Source organism: Clavelina lepadiformis, chromosome 3, assembly GCF_947623445.1.
Source record: "Clavelina lepadiformis chromosome 3, kaClaLepa1.1, whole genome shotgun sequence".
NCBI classification, from domain to species: domain Eukaryota; kingdom Metazoa; phylum Chordata; class Ascidiacea; order Aplousobranchia; family Clavelinidae; genus Clavelina; species Clavelina lepadiformis.
The window spans coordinates 2,575,665-2,589,856 of NC_135242.1; the positions used below are offsets into that span (position 1 = coordinate 2,575,665).

The 14,192-nt window shown below is 34.6% G+C and overlaps 1 protein-coding gene across 2 annotated transcripts; it reads right to left on the minus strand.

The window, feature by feature from the left end:
- Positions 1–879: 879 nt before the first annotated feature.
- Positions 880–11,761, minus strand: LOC143449328 (atlastin-3-like). Of its 2 annotated transcripts, none has more exons than XM_076949480.1 (15): positions 11,631–11,761; positions 11,269–11,462; positions 11,070–11,204; positions 9,619–9,771; positions 9,475–9,534; positions 9,160–9,400; positions 8,880–9,061; positions 7,737–7,802; positions 7,409–7,606; positions 6,312–6,395; positions 3,820–3,951; positions 3,667–3,723; positions 2,744–2,944; positions 2,613–2,684; positions 880–2,061 (listed from the first exon to the last, which is right to left on the minus strand). In XM_076949480.1, the coding sequence occupies exons 1-15, from the start codon at positions 11,689–11,691 to the stop codon at positions 1,729–1,731; spliced, it is 2,169 nt and encodes a 722-aa protein (XP_076805595.1). In that variant the 5' UTR covers positions 11,692–11,761; the 3' UTR covers positions 880–1,728. The 2 variants fall into 2 exon arrangements, with proteins under 2 accessions (XP_076805595.1, XP_076805594.1); XM_076949479.1 differs by having other exon boundaries at positions 881–2,061; positions 8,880–9,067.
- Between the last annotated feature and the right edge of the window lie 2,431 nt (positions 11,762–14,192).

A 14,192-nucleotide genomic window follows, 5' to 3' on the forward strand; every position in this document is an offset into this window, starting at 1 on the left:
AAAGTTACTAAAATTCGCATTTAAAGAGCCGTAAATCGTAAAGAAGCCCCTAATTGCTTCCAATTGAAAAACAATTAAAAAAAGCAATAAAAAGTATTGACCGTTTTCAAAGAAGAATGTAAAACTAAAACGTGTTAGCGTTTTCTTTCATTTGGCTTTGACAAAAAATTACTTGATTTAATTACAAATTACACAATTTGTATTTGTTATCAATTGTCTTTCAGACAAGAAGGCAAGCAGACGCAAACAAAATTGAACGCGTTGTAATACGTTAAAAATAGTAGAAAAAACGATCTTATCTTAAAATGGGAACATTTCATTTATCTGTTTATCTTATAACACCTAGCGTTTATTTGAAAACAAGTAATACTGTATAATCGTCAAGGCTAAATAAAAGTTTACACTGCTGCAGGGAATTCCCTTTGTTCATTTTGTAAAAATTTAGTCACGCAAAAGGGTAATAACCTTTTTGTTTGCCCTGTTCCACAGGAGGACACGCCAGACTGATTCTGCTTTCCAGCCAGAGCCTCTAGACTCTGGACGTGTTAGGCGCTAAGTACTTGATAGGCTCTAGAAAAACTCAAGCTGTGTCGTAGCAAAGCTTGCAGACCCTGTTTTGCAGCGGGAAATATGCAACTTCTACAAAGCTGACACTGTGTTATATTTCAATTTATGATGAGAAAAACGGACGAGGTAAGTAAATGCACTTTTTTCTAGTTGACATTCGGGTGCAGCGCACACACGGCCTTTAAACTAGACCCGTTCACTTGAAATTGATCTATTGTAGTAGAATATTTCAATGACATCAATTTTAGGCATCATATTATTGGCGAGTATTACTTTAATCTCATTGGTATCAACTTTTATTGCATTTAATACAAGCATTCTAAAATTAAACTACAAGATTGGTTTATTCATCGTTTCAAAACATTTATAAGCAATCACACTTTTTATAATACAACTACAACATAATGCAGTTAATATATGTCATACATCTGGTAATATTTGACAAATAAACACAGCAAACAAATAATCATCACACTTTTACAAACATTAATCATATGCCGGTATTGTACAGCAGTGTGTGACAGTTTTTGCTACAATATCAAGTGAGCTGGCGTGAAACAAACCAGCTGGTGTGCTTATAAAAAGAAGATTGAAAAGTATAAATAGAAATAATTATAATTACCAGTTAACAGTTTTGAATATACAAAAATCATACTCCTTTTTTGTTTAAAAAATTAGTGCAACGATGTTCTTTTAAATGCAAATTCCACTATCCAGTCAGAAGAAAGTATTTATGCATTAACACTTATTAAAACATCCATCGTTGACAACTGGAAATGCTCTACATAATTGAAACAGTTTTATGTAAGGACACCCAACACAATAGTTTTCGCTATTTATGGATGATGGAATGTGCACAATTTAATTCACTTATTTCAACCAAGGAGATATAAAAATGCTTATCACACCACATACTTTAGGTTTAATATACAGTATAAATCCACATCTCTTTTTGGATTTACATAGGATTTATTCACCTGTTTATGTAGGGTGGGCGAAAACAAGCGTAAAGGTTGAAATCATTTGCCTCTTTTGCAAGATAAATCAGAATATTATTTGAACAAGCAGTCTACATAATCATGTTTCCTCAAATTTTTGTAGGCACTCTGTTAATTTCACTGATTAAAGTTATTGGAAAGTTTATTGTACACATACTTGTCTTTAGTTCTGTTGAAAGGTTTGACGAAACCAGTACATAAACCAGTTCTGCTTCCATACACCTTTTTCAAATCTGTAAATGATCTTCTTTATCAGTTCCATCACCTCTTCATGTGAGACTTCTCTGATATCTTCTTTCCTTTTTTCCATATCGTCACTAATATGTTTGTATTGGTCTGTAAGTTGTTGTTTGGTGTAGGTGATCAGTTGATTTTCTTCTTCAGATTTCATGTTTGTTGCAGAATCAAGTTTTTTCAACTCACATATCATCATCTTAATAAAATTATCATGCACAATTTGCAGATCATCCGGTTGAAGATACTTGTTTCGTGTTATCTATGACATGGAAATACAAAATCAGTGTTGTCGTAAGCATATTTCTCCATAACTACAAGTAAAGTGAACACTAATGGGAGCTTGTCTTTTTTATTCTTTATCGCATAAATATTTTCACAATTCAATGTATTATGTGACTAAAGTGCGAGTGTGCTTGACTATACAGGTTACTCAGGTTACATAACTGTACAGGTTATACAGGTTAAATTAACAACAGCTAGTAAACAAGAGCTACGATATTGATTACATTAGTCATGTATTTGTTGTGCACAATGTTTTATAGCGAGCAAACTCTATGTACATTAACCTTTATTGTTACTTTTATGAAATAAAAGTCCATTCGCTATCCCAAGAAGCATTTATATTAGTATTTTGAGAGGTTTTTTAAATTTTGGTTTAGTAGCCATGCTAGTATTATTTTCGGCTCAACATGAGAGTTACGATGCTTTGTGTGAGAACAGGTTTAACTTTATACCATTTAGGTCTGGTGTTTAGTTACATATATGTCCAACCTTAGGGAGATGGCTTATTTGGTTAAGGCAAATCGTTACCATGTCTATATATTCCATGTAGCTCTTCTTCACTTTTTCAAAGTCAGCTTCAAACTCCTTCTGTTTCAACTCCTGTAGCATTAAGTAAAACAATTGTTGATTGTTGATTTTTTATATTAAAAAAAACTTACCATGTATTCTTGGTATACAATGAGAACTGCTTTGTACTGTTCACTCAGTTGTTGATCCAATTCATAACTTTGCTTCTGAATGTCATCGACCAAAGCATCTTTTAATTCGCAATTTGCCTTAAACCTCTTTATGGTCTTCTTTCTGCATATTTGGTTTTGCTTTTCTAATCCGTCTTTCGTCAGGAAGTCGTTCTTTATTACCTGTTAATTTGTAAAAAGTGGTTTTAGATTTTTGTTGTATTGTCATTTTTGTTTATCTAAGCTAGAGCTTGATGTATCGGAGAGTTTCAGTTCAATAAATGCAATGCTATAGTCTTATGCAGTTAGGTGATGTCGATGCGTGATAATGGGAGTTGCAAGTGTGTTGCTTTCTGTATCGCACCATGTTACTGTCTCATGCTTTCAGGTTAATAATAATGCTAAAGTGATTACAATTATTTTGGTGTTTCAAATACAGTCCTTTTCTTGTTACAATTTAGCACAAGTGGTTTAGGATTTCTTGCATCAGCTAAATGATTTGCCTTTGTTTAAATTGTTGATCCTGTCTTGCCAAAAGCAATTGTTTGTTCGCAGAAAATACTTTTATGTAAAAAAATTATTTTAAGTTTATTTACACCGAACCAAAATCTATGTTTTAAGCCAATTTTACTGCGCTAATTAATTCAAATTTTTTGCATAACTGTTTCCACCAACTCCTAGTTATTAAGTAATTAACTTTAACAGAAGTAGAGGTAACTGTCGTTATAATATGTGCAATGCCATATCTTAGTAACATAGGCGTCGATTTTTCAACAGAAAATAAAAAATGGGGATGCAAAATTGCAAATTATATTTGTAGGTTTGTTACATACTACAGGAGCTTCATAATTATTGTCAATTACGTACAACACTATTCATAAGGCAATTATTCAAGTATCACAAACCTTTTCCATGATTTTTTTGTAGTTGTTGATGCAATCTCTTTGCATTTCTGAGAGTTGCTATATTAATAAAATGCAATATAATGTGAAAGCAAAGGTTTTTGTGTAAACTTTTTATTTCTTTTTGATGTTACTTGTAGCCATATTGGTGCCTACCTTAATAGATTCCCACCTACTTTCAGCTTTACCTATTTTTCTCATCAGCTTTTCATTGTATTCATAGTAATAAGCATCTGTCCCAAGTTCGCATTGGACGGAGTTTAAATCTTTTAGTTTTGTGCCGAAAGCCTAAGAAAAGATTAATTTAGTTTAATGTGACGGAAATACAAAAACAAGTACTTAAACAAAACAAAAAGAGCTGTCAGCAAGTACACGAGAAAAGAATTTACTAATAACTTTTAATGGTAAAGCTTGGGGTTCTCAAGCATTTTTTTACACGTCCAATATTTTCTTCAATTTGGATGTTCACAACACAACCTGTTACCTTATTGCAAATTAATGGACTGCAATTAACCTCGATATCTCAAACACTCAGAAAATGTAACTCCCTAAGCACTAAGTCACACGAAACCATAACACGTTACGCCGTAATATGTTGCAAGTAAAACATCAAATGCTAATAGGTAATAACAACATATATATCCTACCAGTTTGCTGAAGCTATAACTTAAAAAACATTTATATGCAGATTCAAGCACACTACAGTCGAAATCGGTTAATTGCATATCGGTTAAAGGCATAAATCGCATTGTAGCATAGCATTGCATAATCCCAAACTATTCCCATTCACTTGTGAAGAAAATTCAACGATTAATCATAAATCGGTTAATCGAATAGGTATTCTTGATTGATTTGTAGACTTGTATAACTTAACCGCATATTTCCTTTGATGAAGTGTTAAGTTGCTGAAGATTATCCTCACCAATAAGCAAAAATCATCGCAAGATCTCTCGCAAATCTAGCATTGCTATAGAGACAGTAGCATGTAAATGATTTGAACAATAAAGTAAAACTTCACGAAAAAAGGCCTTCTCTACAGTGATTATGAACCACAAAACTACGTTTCATTTAAAGATTGTTACAGATCGTTATATCACAATAGAACAACAAGACTAGTTTTTATTTAAGGATTGTTACGTCGCAAAGCGCAAACCACTGCAGAAACATAGAATACCTGTACTCTACTGTAATATAGCCTACGTATACGATATAAAATGCCAGGAAATAGTAAGCCAGCAAAGCGAAAAGATTTATGTCTGTCCGATAGAATCCTTGTTACTGAAAAATTGGAAAAATTTAATAAAAATTGATTTCCGTTTTTGTTTCGTGTTTTTTTTTGTGTCGAAATCGAAAAGAAGGAAGCTCACTTGTTGCGTCATAATGCATTGTGTCAGTCCAAAAATCGGCGGAGGAGCAAGAATGCGTGCGCCGGTGTTTAAAAGAGAATAGCGGAGAAAATGTAGGAAACGCATACATCGGTTAATCGCATAAAAAAGCTTGGAAAATTGACTATTCGATTAACCGATTTCGACAAAACAAAAAACAAAACCAAGTCATCATGTAAGAAATGCCTGGCGAGCCAAATATAGATCACCACAGAAAGATTAAGCAACCCAACAGATATTGCACAGTTTCCCAACTTTGGGTTGCGATCCATAGCTTGAGAATTCATGGTTTACGGTATGGTCATTGTGCCTGCCAACGGACGTCTTTTTGCAACCAAAGCCAACTATAGTCAAACTATCCACAGTAGTGAGAACGATTCCAATACAAGAATATAAAGTAAAAAAGGAAACGAGCATTCAAATGGCGACTTATTACTATAGATCCCTACAGAGATTTCGCTCTGTGTTTATTCCGTTTGTTTAACCTGATTAAGTAGACGAGTCACAAGGGGGAGCAAACTGTCCAAGTTAACCAAACATAAAATTTGTTTGTCAGGAATCTCTGTGTGTATCCATACTTGAATATTTTACTTAACTGCATTTAATCAGATCATTGTGTATATTTCTGCCCAACTTAACCATTCTCGGTCCAGGAAATGGACAAATAATAGTAAGAATTACATAAAAAATACTTATTGTAATCTCTTATACCAGGTATTTCTAAAAAAAAGTGTAATGTTATTGGTTTAGAACAGTGGTTCTCAAACTGTGGTACGCGTACCACTAGCGGTACGCGAGAGCTTTTTAAGTGGTACCGCGTACCGCTGAACATGATTTTCGATGTGCTGTGAGTAATGTGTTGCCCCGGATAGACAAGCTTGTGCAGAAGAAACAGTTGCATCTATTAAATTAAATTGTGTTTCTTGCTATTCATTGGTGTTATGGTATAGTAATAACGGTAATAACTAATAAATACTGGTACATTTGAGTAAAATAAGTCATTCAGGAGCCAGGTGGTACGCAGTGTAGCAAAAAAAACGAATGAGTGGTACGCGATCGCAAAAACTTTGAGAAACAATGGTTTAGAATGAAAATAAAATTCAAAATCCTGAATTTAAAAAACTATGCTAGAATATTTTCGAATAGGAAATTATTCTGTTATGCTTGTTCCTACACGGATAGGATTGATTGATACACTGATTCTTTGATCTCAGTTTGTGTTAGCGCTTACATTTAGAAAGGTTAAAATAAGACAAACCATACTTGAAATCCGCTGCCTGTAATCTGACTCCAATGTTCTGTCAATATTTCTTCTATCATGTCTTCATACTTTTTGCGTAATTCACCCTGCAAACAGGCATATTGTGCTAAAACACGGTTATTATTATGAGCAATGTGTGGGGAGTTACGACTTGTACCCATAATGAAACTAGAGCTTAGAGAGTAGAAAACATATTTGTTTTTAGACACCGCTTTGTCAAAAACAGCCAATACTGATACTCCAGTATGAAGCCTATGTTTGTTTACAAATGGACTAACGTGAATGTTTTCATTCGTTTGAAAGATTTAAAAAATTTTTTTCATCTGACATTGTGTATGCCAGTGTATCCTAAAATGGGCGGTACCACCCCCCTGTGGGCGCTAAGAAGTTCAAGGAAAGGGTAACCTATGGGTCATGACCCACTTGATCGGTCAAAAAGTAAATGTTAATGGGTCACCAAACACCCATTTTACCTATAGATTCACTGAAGTTGTCTAAAACTTTAAAGTTTTAATCCAGTTCCATTATATCAAGAACCCTTAATTTAATTGTGCGAAACTACAACATTATATTTTGTAAAAGTGCAGTGCAAGAAAGCAGTGCGGATAGAGAAGTATCATCTGTCAAACGTGACATGCGATGATATGTTACACAAAGTGTAAATAAGCCAGAATTTCCGGAGAGACATAGTCTCCATGACTTCGTCTGTCACTGATAGCATGGTTTTTTGATTTTGCTTGAATTTATATTTGCACTTTTTAACCACATGTAGTTTTGTGACTTCAGGAGCACTATGGTTTGTTTTTGAAAGCAAAATAGGTGTTAAAAGATAATTTGGGAAACACTTGTGTAAGCTTTGTCAAAAAGTTGTTTCTTCTTAACATATTACATTAATATGTAACTTCTTACATTAATATTACTTTTAGCATCGACCAAAACATTTAAATAATCTGAGTTTTCTACTGTGTTTGCTCTGTTGTTTGTTTTGCATAACAATTTTCTTGTAACTAAGGAACTGTGAAAATTTATAATTTTGTTCTTGATTAATAATACACAAGGTAACTTGTCATTGTAATTTGTATACACTTTTTGAACTTACCTCTTCTGCACTTCGTATTTGCTTGTGTTTGTTCAATAAGTTTGTTATGGCATCAATTAGCAGTTGCTTAAATCTGTTTTTGTGACTGGTGTATGAAGTATTATATTCGTTGTTATATTTTTCCATGGCTTGATGTAAGTACTCCTTATGATTTTCATCGACTGTTGTTTCAGAGCAGTAACTTCTGCTTATTGCAAGCTATAAAATTAAATTTGTTATGAGTAAATTATAACAATATTTATACATGCTTCAAAGTATTTGTAAGGGTTGAGGTATTAACTCTATAGACTGCCAAAATTAGATAAATACGTTTCAAAGAATCTTTTACCATTTTTTCATCATATTCTTTTTGGAGTTGTTGTATTAGAGTTTGTGCTTTTGCTGCATCTAGCTCCTATAAAAAGTTACACGGTTAATAATAATAATTTTACTAAAAATTTTAATAGTATTATTGTATTTTCATGAATAATACATAATTTAGCACAAAGTAAGAAACATAAAAGACGATCAATATATTTTTGCTACCTCAAAGCCTTAACGGGTCACTTCCCAATAGGAAGACAATTTTGAGTCGGCAACATGGCGATTGTGATGATGTCGCACTCAAAGCGTCATATTAAAAAAAGTAAGAAATTTTCCGTTCCCATGCGCATGTGACGTCGATGCGGACTAGTTTGTTATTGTTTTGGCGATAGCTGGTTTCAGGTCTAGGTTAAGTTGTAAATTTGGTGTGAGTTTGAATTTTTGGTATTTTGAAGTATTTGTCCTAAACTTTTAAGCTCAAAACTTGCTGTAAAGTTTAGGTAGTTGTCATGAAATTTTGTACAAGGATTCTGTCCAAATTAAGAATGTAGACAGTCATAACCTAGATCTCGTTGCAAGCCAAAATTCAAGGGAGGTTTATGATGTGGTTTTGCGATAGTAGCTTCTTGATGTAATGTACTTTGCATCTCTTTGAATTGGGTCATGACCCCTTAAAACAGAATGAATTAAAATATCATTCTTTATCTAATGCATTTTGTGCTCAGCGCTCTCCAGAGCCTGAGTTGCCCCAGTTGATTATTGTGTTTTTTTTAGACTCAGAGCGCACATGATTACGAGCTGAATGCATTCTTCATCAAAGCTCTTCAGACTCATGTCAGTCTAGTATCAAATCTGGCTGGAATCAGGACCCTGGAAAATCGCCACCGAAATGTTGTTGAAAGTTTATTCCAACTGGCTGTTGATCAAAGTCACCTATTCCTTCAAATGTCGCTTAGCTCCTTGTAAGCTGTCAAGACTTCGTTTCCGGCATCCATGGAGGAGCAACACTCAGTTCCCAATGATTTGATTTAATTTTTCACACAGTGGTTAAGACCACCCCCTGGAGGGTGAGAGAGGTCACAGTCTGTCTTCAGACCATGAAAAGGTGGTCTGAAGACAGATTGTGAAATATAATACGTGAAATTTAGTATTTGATCTGTGTATTTACCTTCAATGTTAATGAAACATTAAAGATTTCTTTCGTCCTTAATAGATTGAAGAGTTTTGTTGACAAATTCAAGATTTCATCGCCTTTGATTATTCTGCCACCAACTTCTTTCGGCTCTGTGCATTCATCAAGAAGTATATGGAAAAAAATACGCAGATGTTCTTTGAAGTCGCCTGACATGTCTGAAACTAACAACAGTTTTTCAAAAATGGCAACCAGATGTACGGTACAAAATATTACAATTTCATTTGTGCAAATTGTAATTGCTTTAAAACCAAACCTTTAACTTGAGTGGTGTTTTGGCGATGACGTTTGTCCTTATTATCGACAATTGCACCAGGGTATGGAAGTAGAGTGCATTCCACTTGACGAAAAACTTTAGAAATCTTGTCTCGTATCGCTATCAGGTCTTCATCAGTAACTTTTTTGTTTTGAAGTTCTTCTTCCATGTATTTTCTTCCACCTTCTACTCCACATTGAAACTCGTCATCAGTCCAGTCTCGAACAAGTAGCATTAGTGACTACAAATGCCATATAGTACAACATTAATTAATTATCAAAAAAAATATATTTTGGTTATATAATTTAGCACTACCTGAAATATCTGTCCGCTTTCAGTTTTAGTACCAGCCCTTTCAGTATATGAAGTGAATGCCTAAAAAATTAGATTAACCAGTAACTCTAACATTTTAAATACATTTTTGCACTAATGACGCCAGTATTGAATAATTATGTATACAGCTAAAGATTCCAGCTTCTGTTCATTTATTTCATCCTTCATGTTATAGATCTGAACGGAGCTTAGTAAAGTGCTGAAGGCAAAAATGTCTGAATCGTTTTGTTTCCCAGTGCTACTATATGCTCCTTCAGTATCGAATAAGATGACTGCCACCTGCAAAAATACAACGTATTGGGTTACTTGAATTTTTTGTTTTTCAATGAATCATTGCTTAAGCTAAGGTTGTTGGTATGGTACGATATTCTTTATCCTTGGACTGAGGAAAGTCTTTGCAGAACTTAACCCGGCAATGATTCCTCGCTCGGTCAAACACCAGTCACCAAGCTAGCCTTAGTGCAAATTCAAGTGCATTGTCACTCATTTTTTTATTTTGGTTTGTTGATTTTTTTATAGTATTGCCCTAATTTAAAACTTTTCACCAGGTCCACTGAACAGGAGCCATGTGTCATTAATGCCTTGGCCAAGAGCATAACAATAACGCCCCTGGGTATCAAACATGGAACACGAGCCGCATTTTTGCAAGGCCAGCTCTTGGACCACTCAGCAACAAGATTAAGGTACACTGATATTGTATTAGTGATACAGAGGTCCTAGCATGTAATGAAAGCAACTAACAACAGTGATGAATGTGAAGAACCAAGTTCACAAGACTGTTAATCGGAATCTCAAGCATTTTTTGCAGATTTACCACTAGCGCTTAGCTTGATTAAAACGATCTAACTGCCAAGCTTGTTCGTAGCTACCAACTAATCATAAACTGAATTCAGTTGGTACAAGTGGTCCACTTAATTTTTCACCATTGGCCATGAGGAACGACAAGTATGCTGCTAACCTTGTCGTAGAGTGGTAAGACAATATGTTAACAAACAATTAATGGATGAATGTGAGAGTATGACAAAGCACTGTAAGGTGCAAACTACATTGTGACCTTAGTGATGCTACAATGGTGGAAGGTTTGCACAGCAACCAAACATATTTGGTGCGGCACCGTAAGCTCACATATTAAACATACAATGATCATGCTTCGTTAGTTAAGTTGACTACAACCAAACATGCTCATTAATGATAAGGAAATTTTATGAAAAAAAAGTTGATAAACTTTAAAGCTGAGCAACCGCTCTTTAAAATGAGCGTTGTTTTTCGCTCATCAATAAAACACAGAGCACCCATGCTTCATGCTTTTGCTCTTCTGCTTAAAAAAGAACGCGATTGTTTTATCGCTCATGCTCCCAGTGTTTTTAGAAGTTGAAAAATATTTATTTACTACAGTATTATTAGTGGTTTAATTATATTACTACAGTATTATTTTATCATTGTGGGATTTGTTTACCACTTTGCTTTTCTGCTATCAATTTTTTCATTCAGTTCACGTATTATATTATTCAGTTATTAAGTTCAAATTGCCAAACTACTTAAACGACACTTTCTTATAAGCTGACTCAGTACCATACCTTGTGACCATTACTTTTTTGGATTAAGTAAGGTTTGCTCCAAAGCCATATGCCCTGGGTATGTGCTTTTCGTCCACTTTTCCATGAGAAATGTGTAGGAATGGGTGTATCAGGTTCATTCAACCATGCTTCTTGCTTTGAGTCATTATACAAAATGCTTAAGAGTATAGTTAAACCATGTAGGTACAGGTTTGCTTACCATATTTGACTCCAAGTACTTTATTAGTAAACTTAGCAAGAAGGATTTTCCTTCGCGTTTGGCCCCACAAATAGAAATGATCACAACTGGATTGTTCTTGACAGCTGGATGTTTAACCAAATTCATGAGAGTCACTTTATCCATTTCATATCCATTTTCGATTGGTTTCAGAAGTTGTAGTGCGCAACCTGGATCTGTGTCATATGCAAAGAAATAAGGATTGTTCGCTATTGTTTTAGTAAGTTGGTGTGAATAGTTCAAACAGTTATTCAACTTGAGTTTTGCATATTGCAAACACATATACTTAAACTCGTCATTCTTGAACATTAATGCATTATTTAGTCACACTTACCAAAACTTACCAGAATTAGGCGCAACAAGTTTGAGAAGAGAAGAGAGCTTTTGTGCCAGGTAATCTGACATGTTACAGTTACAGTAAATTTTTTATTACAAAGTTTATTAGTCCAACTCATTAAGTTCAGGTTTAAAAGGCTTAGAGAAGTAAAGATGTGTTTACTAGGTTTGTTTTTCATTGTAATATCAGCACTGAACTTATCTACAAGTCATTTTTTAAAACAACTCATATTATGGATAAACTTTACAGTTTTTCTGATTAGTGCCCAACAACTTGCTAACTCTGACATGTTGCTTTTCATAAATTATAGCTCATTGTCTGCACTAAACGTCAGCAACCATTGTGCTCGTTAAACACAATTAGAATGCTCAATCAAGTGTTTTTGTTAGTATCACCATAATTTGCAATGTGCTACTAATTAAATGTTTGTTATTGCGCTGTTTAGCCATAGTTGCAAATCTTTACCTCAAAGGATGTCTGACTTGCCAACACAACCCACCACATTTGTATAAAGACGAGAATGATCTCATTTAATTTCATCATATTTTACCTGACATGTTGGAAATGTTTTACGTTATTTCATAATTGTCTCATATGCAATGACATTTTGAGTAATTTGCTGTCATGTTTATAACTGTGAAACTATGTGGAGAATAAATTAAGCTTCATAATGAACTACAGATATTTTGTGAGCAGCATTGGAAAGTTATAATCGGCTCTGCAACAGGGTGGTTAAAGCACTGGACCCGCAATAATGCCAACTTGATACCCTGTGACACAATCATTGTCATGCCCTTGAGCAAGGCATTAACCACACTTGCTTCTGTTTAGTGGATCAACAGAACAGTTCTAAAATAGGACAATAAGATAAAAAAACGAAAAAAATAAGTGTTTAATGAATTTGCACAAAGACTAGCTCGATAACCGAAGATCAAGCGATGAGGAATAAATGCTTGAATTAAGTTGTGCGAAGAGTTGGTCCAAGTATAAAGATTATCATACCATAAATTGTCTTTAAATATTAAATTCTTGTGCTAGATTCCCGGTTTTGTGTTAATAACAAGTGTAAGTATTTTATTTCAGAACTAATGTAATTGCAACAAAGATTACAAACACAGGACCAATACTGAATGTACATCAAGCAAATATGTCAAGTTATTTATCAGGAAACATGGCAAATAAAGATGAAGTAAGTGTACAGTGATTGGTTGTTTTAGTACCGCGGTACTGCCCACCTCTCGGTATAATAAAAACGAATGCACAAAGAATGACGTAAGATATAGATGGACGCAGTTTTGCCGGTATCATAACAATGACGTCAAACACAAGTGTTACATCGTAAATTGTCATTTTAATTTGCCAAATTTGATTTTCGCCTTATCGCGTATTTTTCGCTTGCTCGCGCTGCCATCGTAGAAAGATTCTTTGTTGAGTGTTCATTTGAACCAAAGGCTAAATCAAGCTGGTATTTTGTTTAATATCATAAAGTTTGTCAGTTAAGCTATAGCGACGTGGTAGTTACAGTGCATTGTATAATTTACAGCAGAGCTACTTAACTGACAAACCACGATCCGAATCCGGACCTTTCGAGAATTAAATTGAAGCAGGACCTCAAGCTAATAAGGATGAAATGAATATTAGCTTCCTGTAACGATGTGTTTTTCTTAATTCAATATGCGTTCACTGTTTGGATATTTATTCATGTAATTGAGAGCTTCACAGTATCAGTGCCAGTTTGCTGCACTTCCGTTGTTTTGAAAATGAGGTACAACTTCTATACAACTTTACCTTTGAACCTTTTCTTTTTTCTTATTACTTTATTTCTCGCCTCTTTTGGTGTATATGTTGTTCATTTTGGTGAGTTGTATTTCCTTGTGTTTCTATGCTTTTGCTTGCACGCAAGTTTTATGTGCTTGGGCCTAAGGCAGTCACTCTGATTACGTTCTTCCCCCTTGGCTGATTAGATCGGGGTGCCGCATGCTAAAATGGGAAGGGTGGCTGACTTTGATATGATGATTCTGAATGTGGCCGGCTGGGTAACGGACGTTTTTTTTATTTGTAGCATCTGAATCTGAACGAGTATTCTAGTAGACATCCCAGCGCGCAGTAAATTTTGTACTCGTTGTTCCCGTTTTACAAAATGGTGGGATTGACCGTGCGAGTCATTGCAGTAGTGGCTGAAGAAAGCCCGGTTGTTGCAGCAGCCGTTACCTCGATAAGAACCTGACAGTGTACTACAGACCTACCCGCTACATTGCTATATTATGCACTTTTGTGTGCTTTACTTTTTGAAAAAAGTACCGAATCTCTGTACCAAATTACTTTTTTCAAGAAATTTCAGTCGGTTCCGGTACTCGGTACTTTTCACGTGATTATTTCAACATTCTAAAAAGTATGTTTCCAAAAATACATGTCAAGTAATCCTTTACAATAATTTTAGCATCTGTTGATCTTCTTTAATCTAGCAATGTCAATTATAATTGCAAGCGATTAACGTCACATATGTTTTGACCTGCAGTAACCTTTACAAGGGTCATGACTGCGGCAAACATTGCGTTTGCAACAGCAT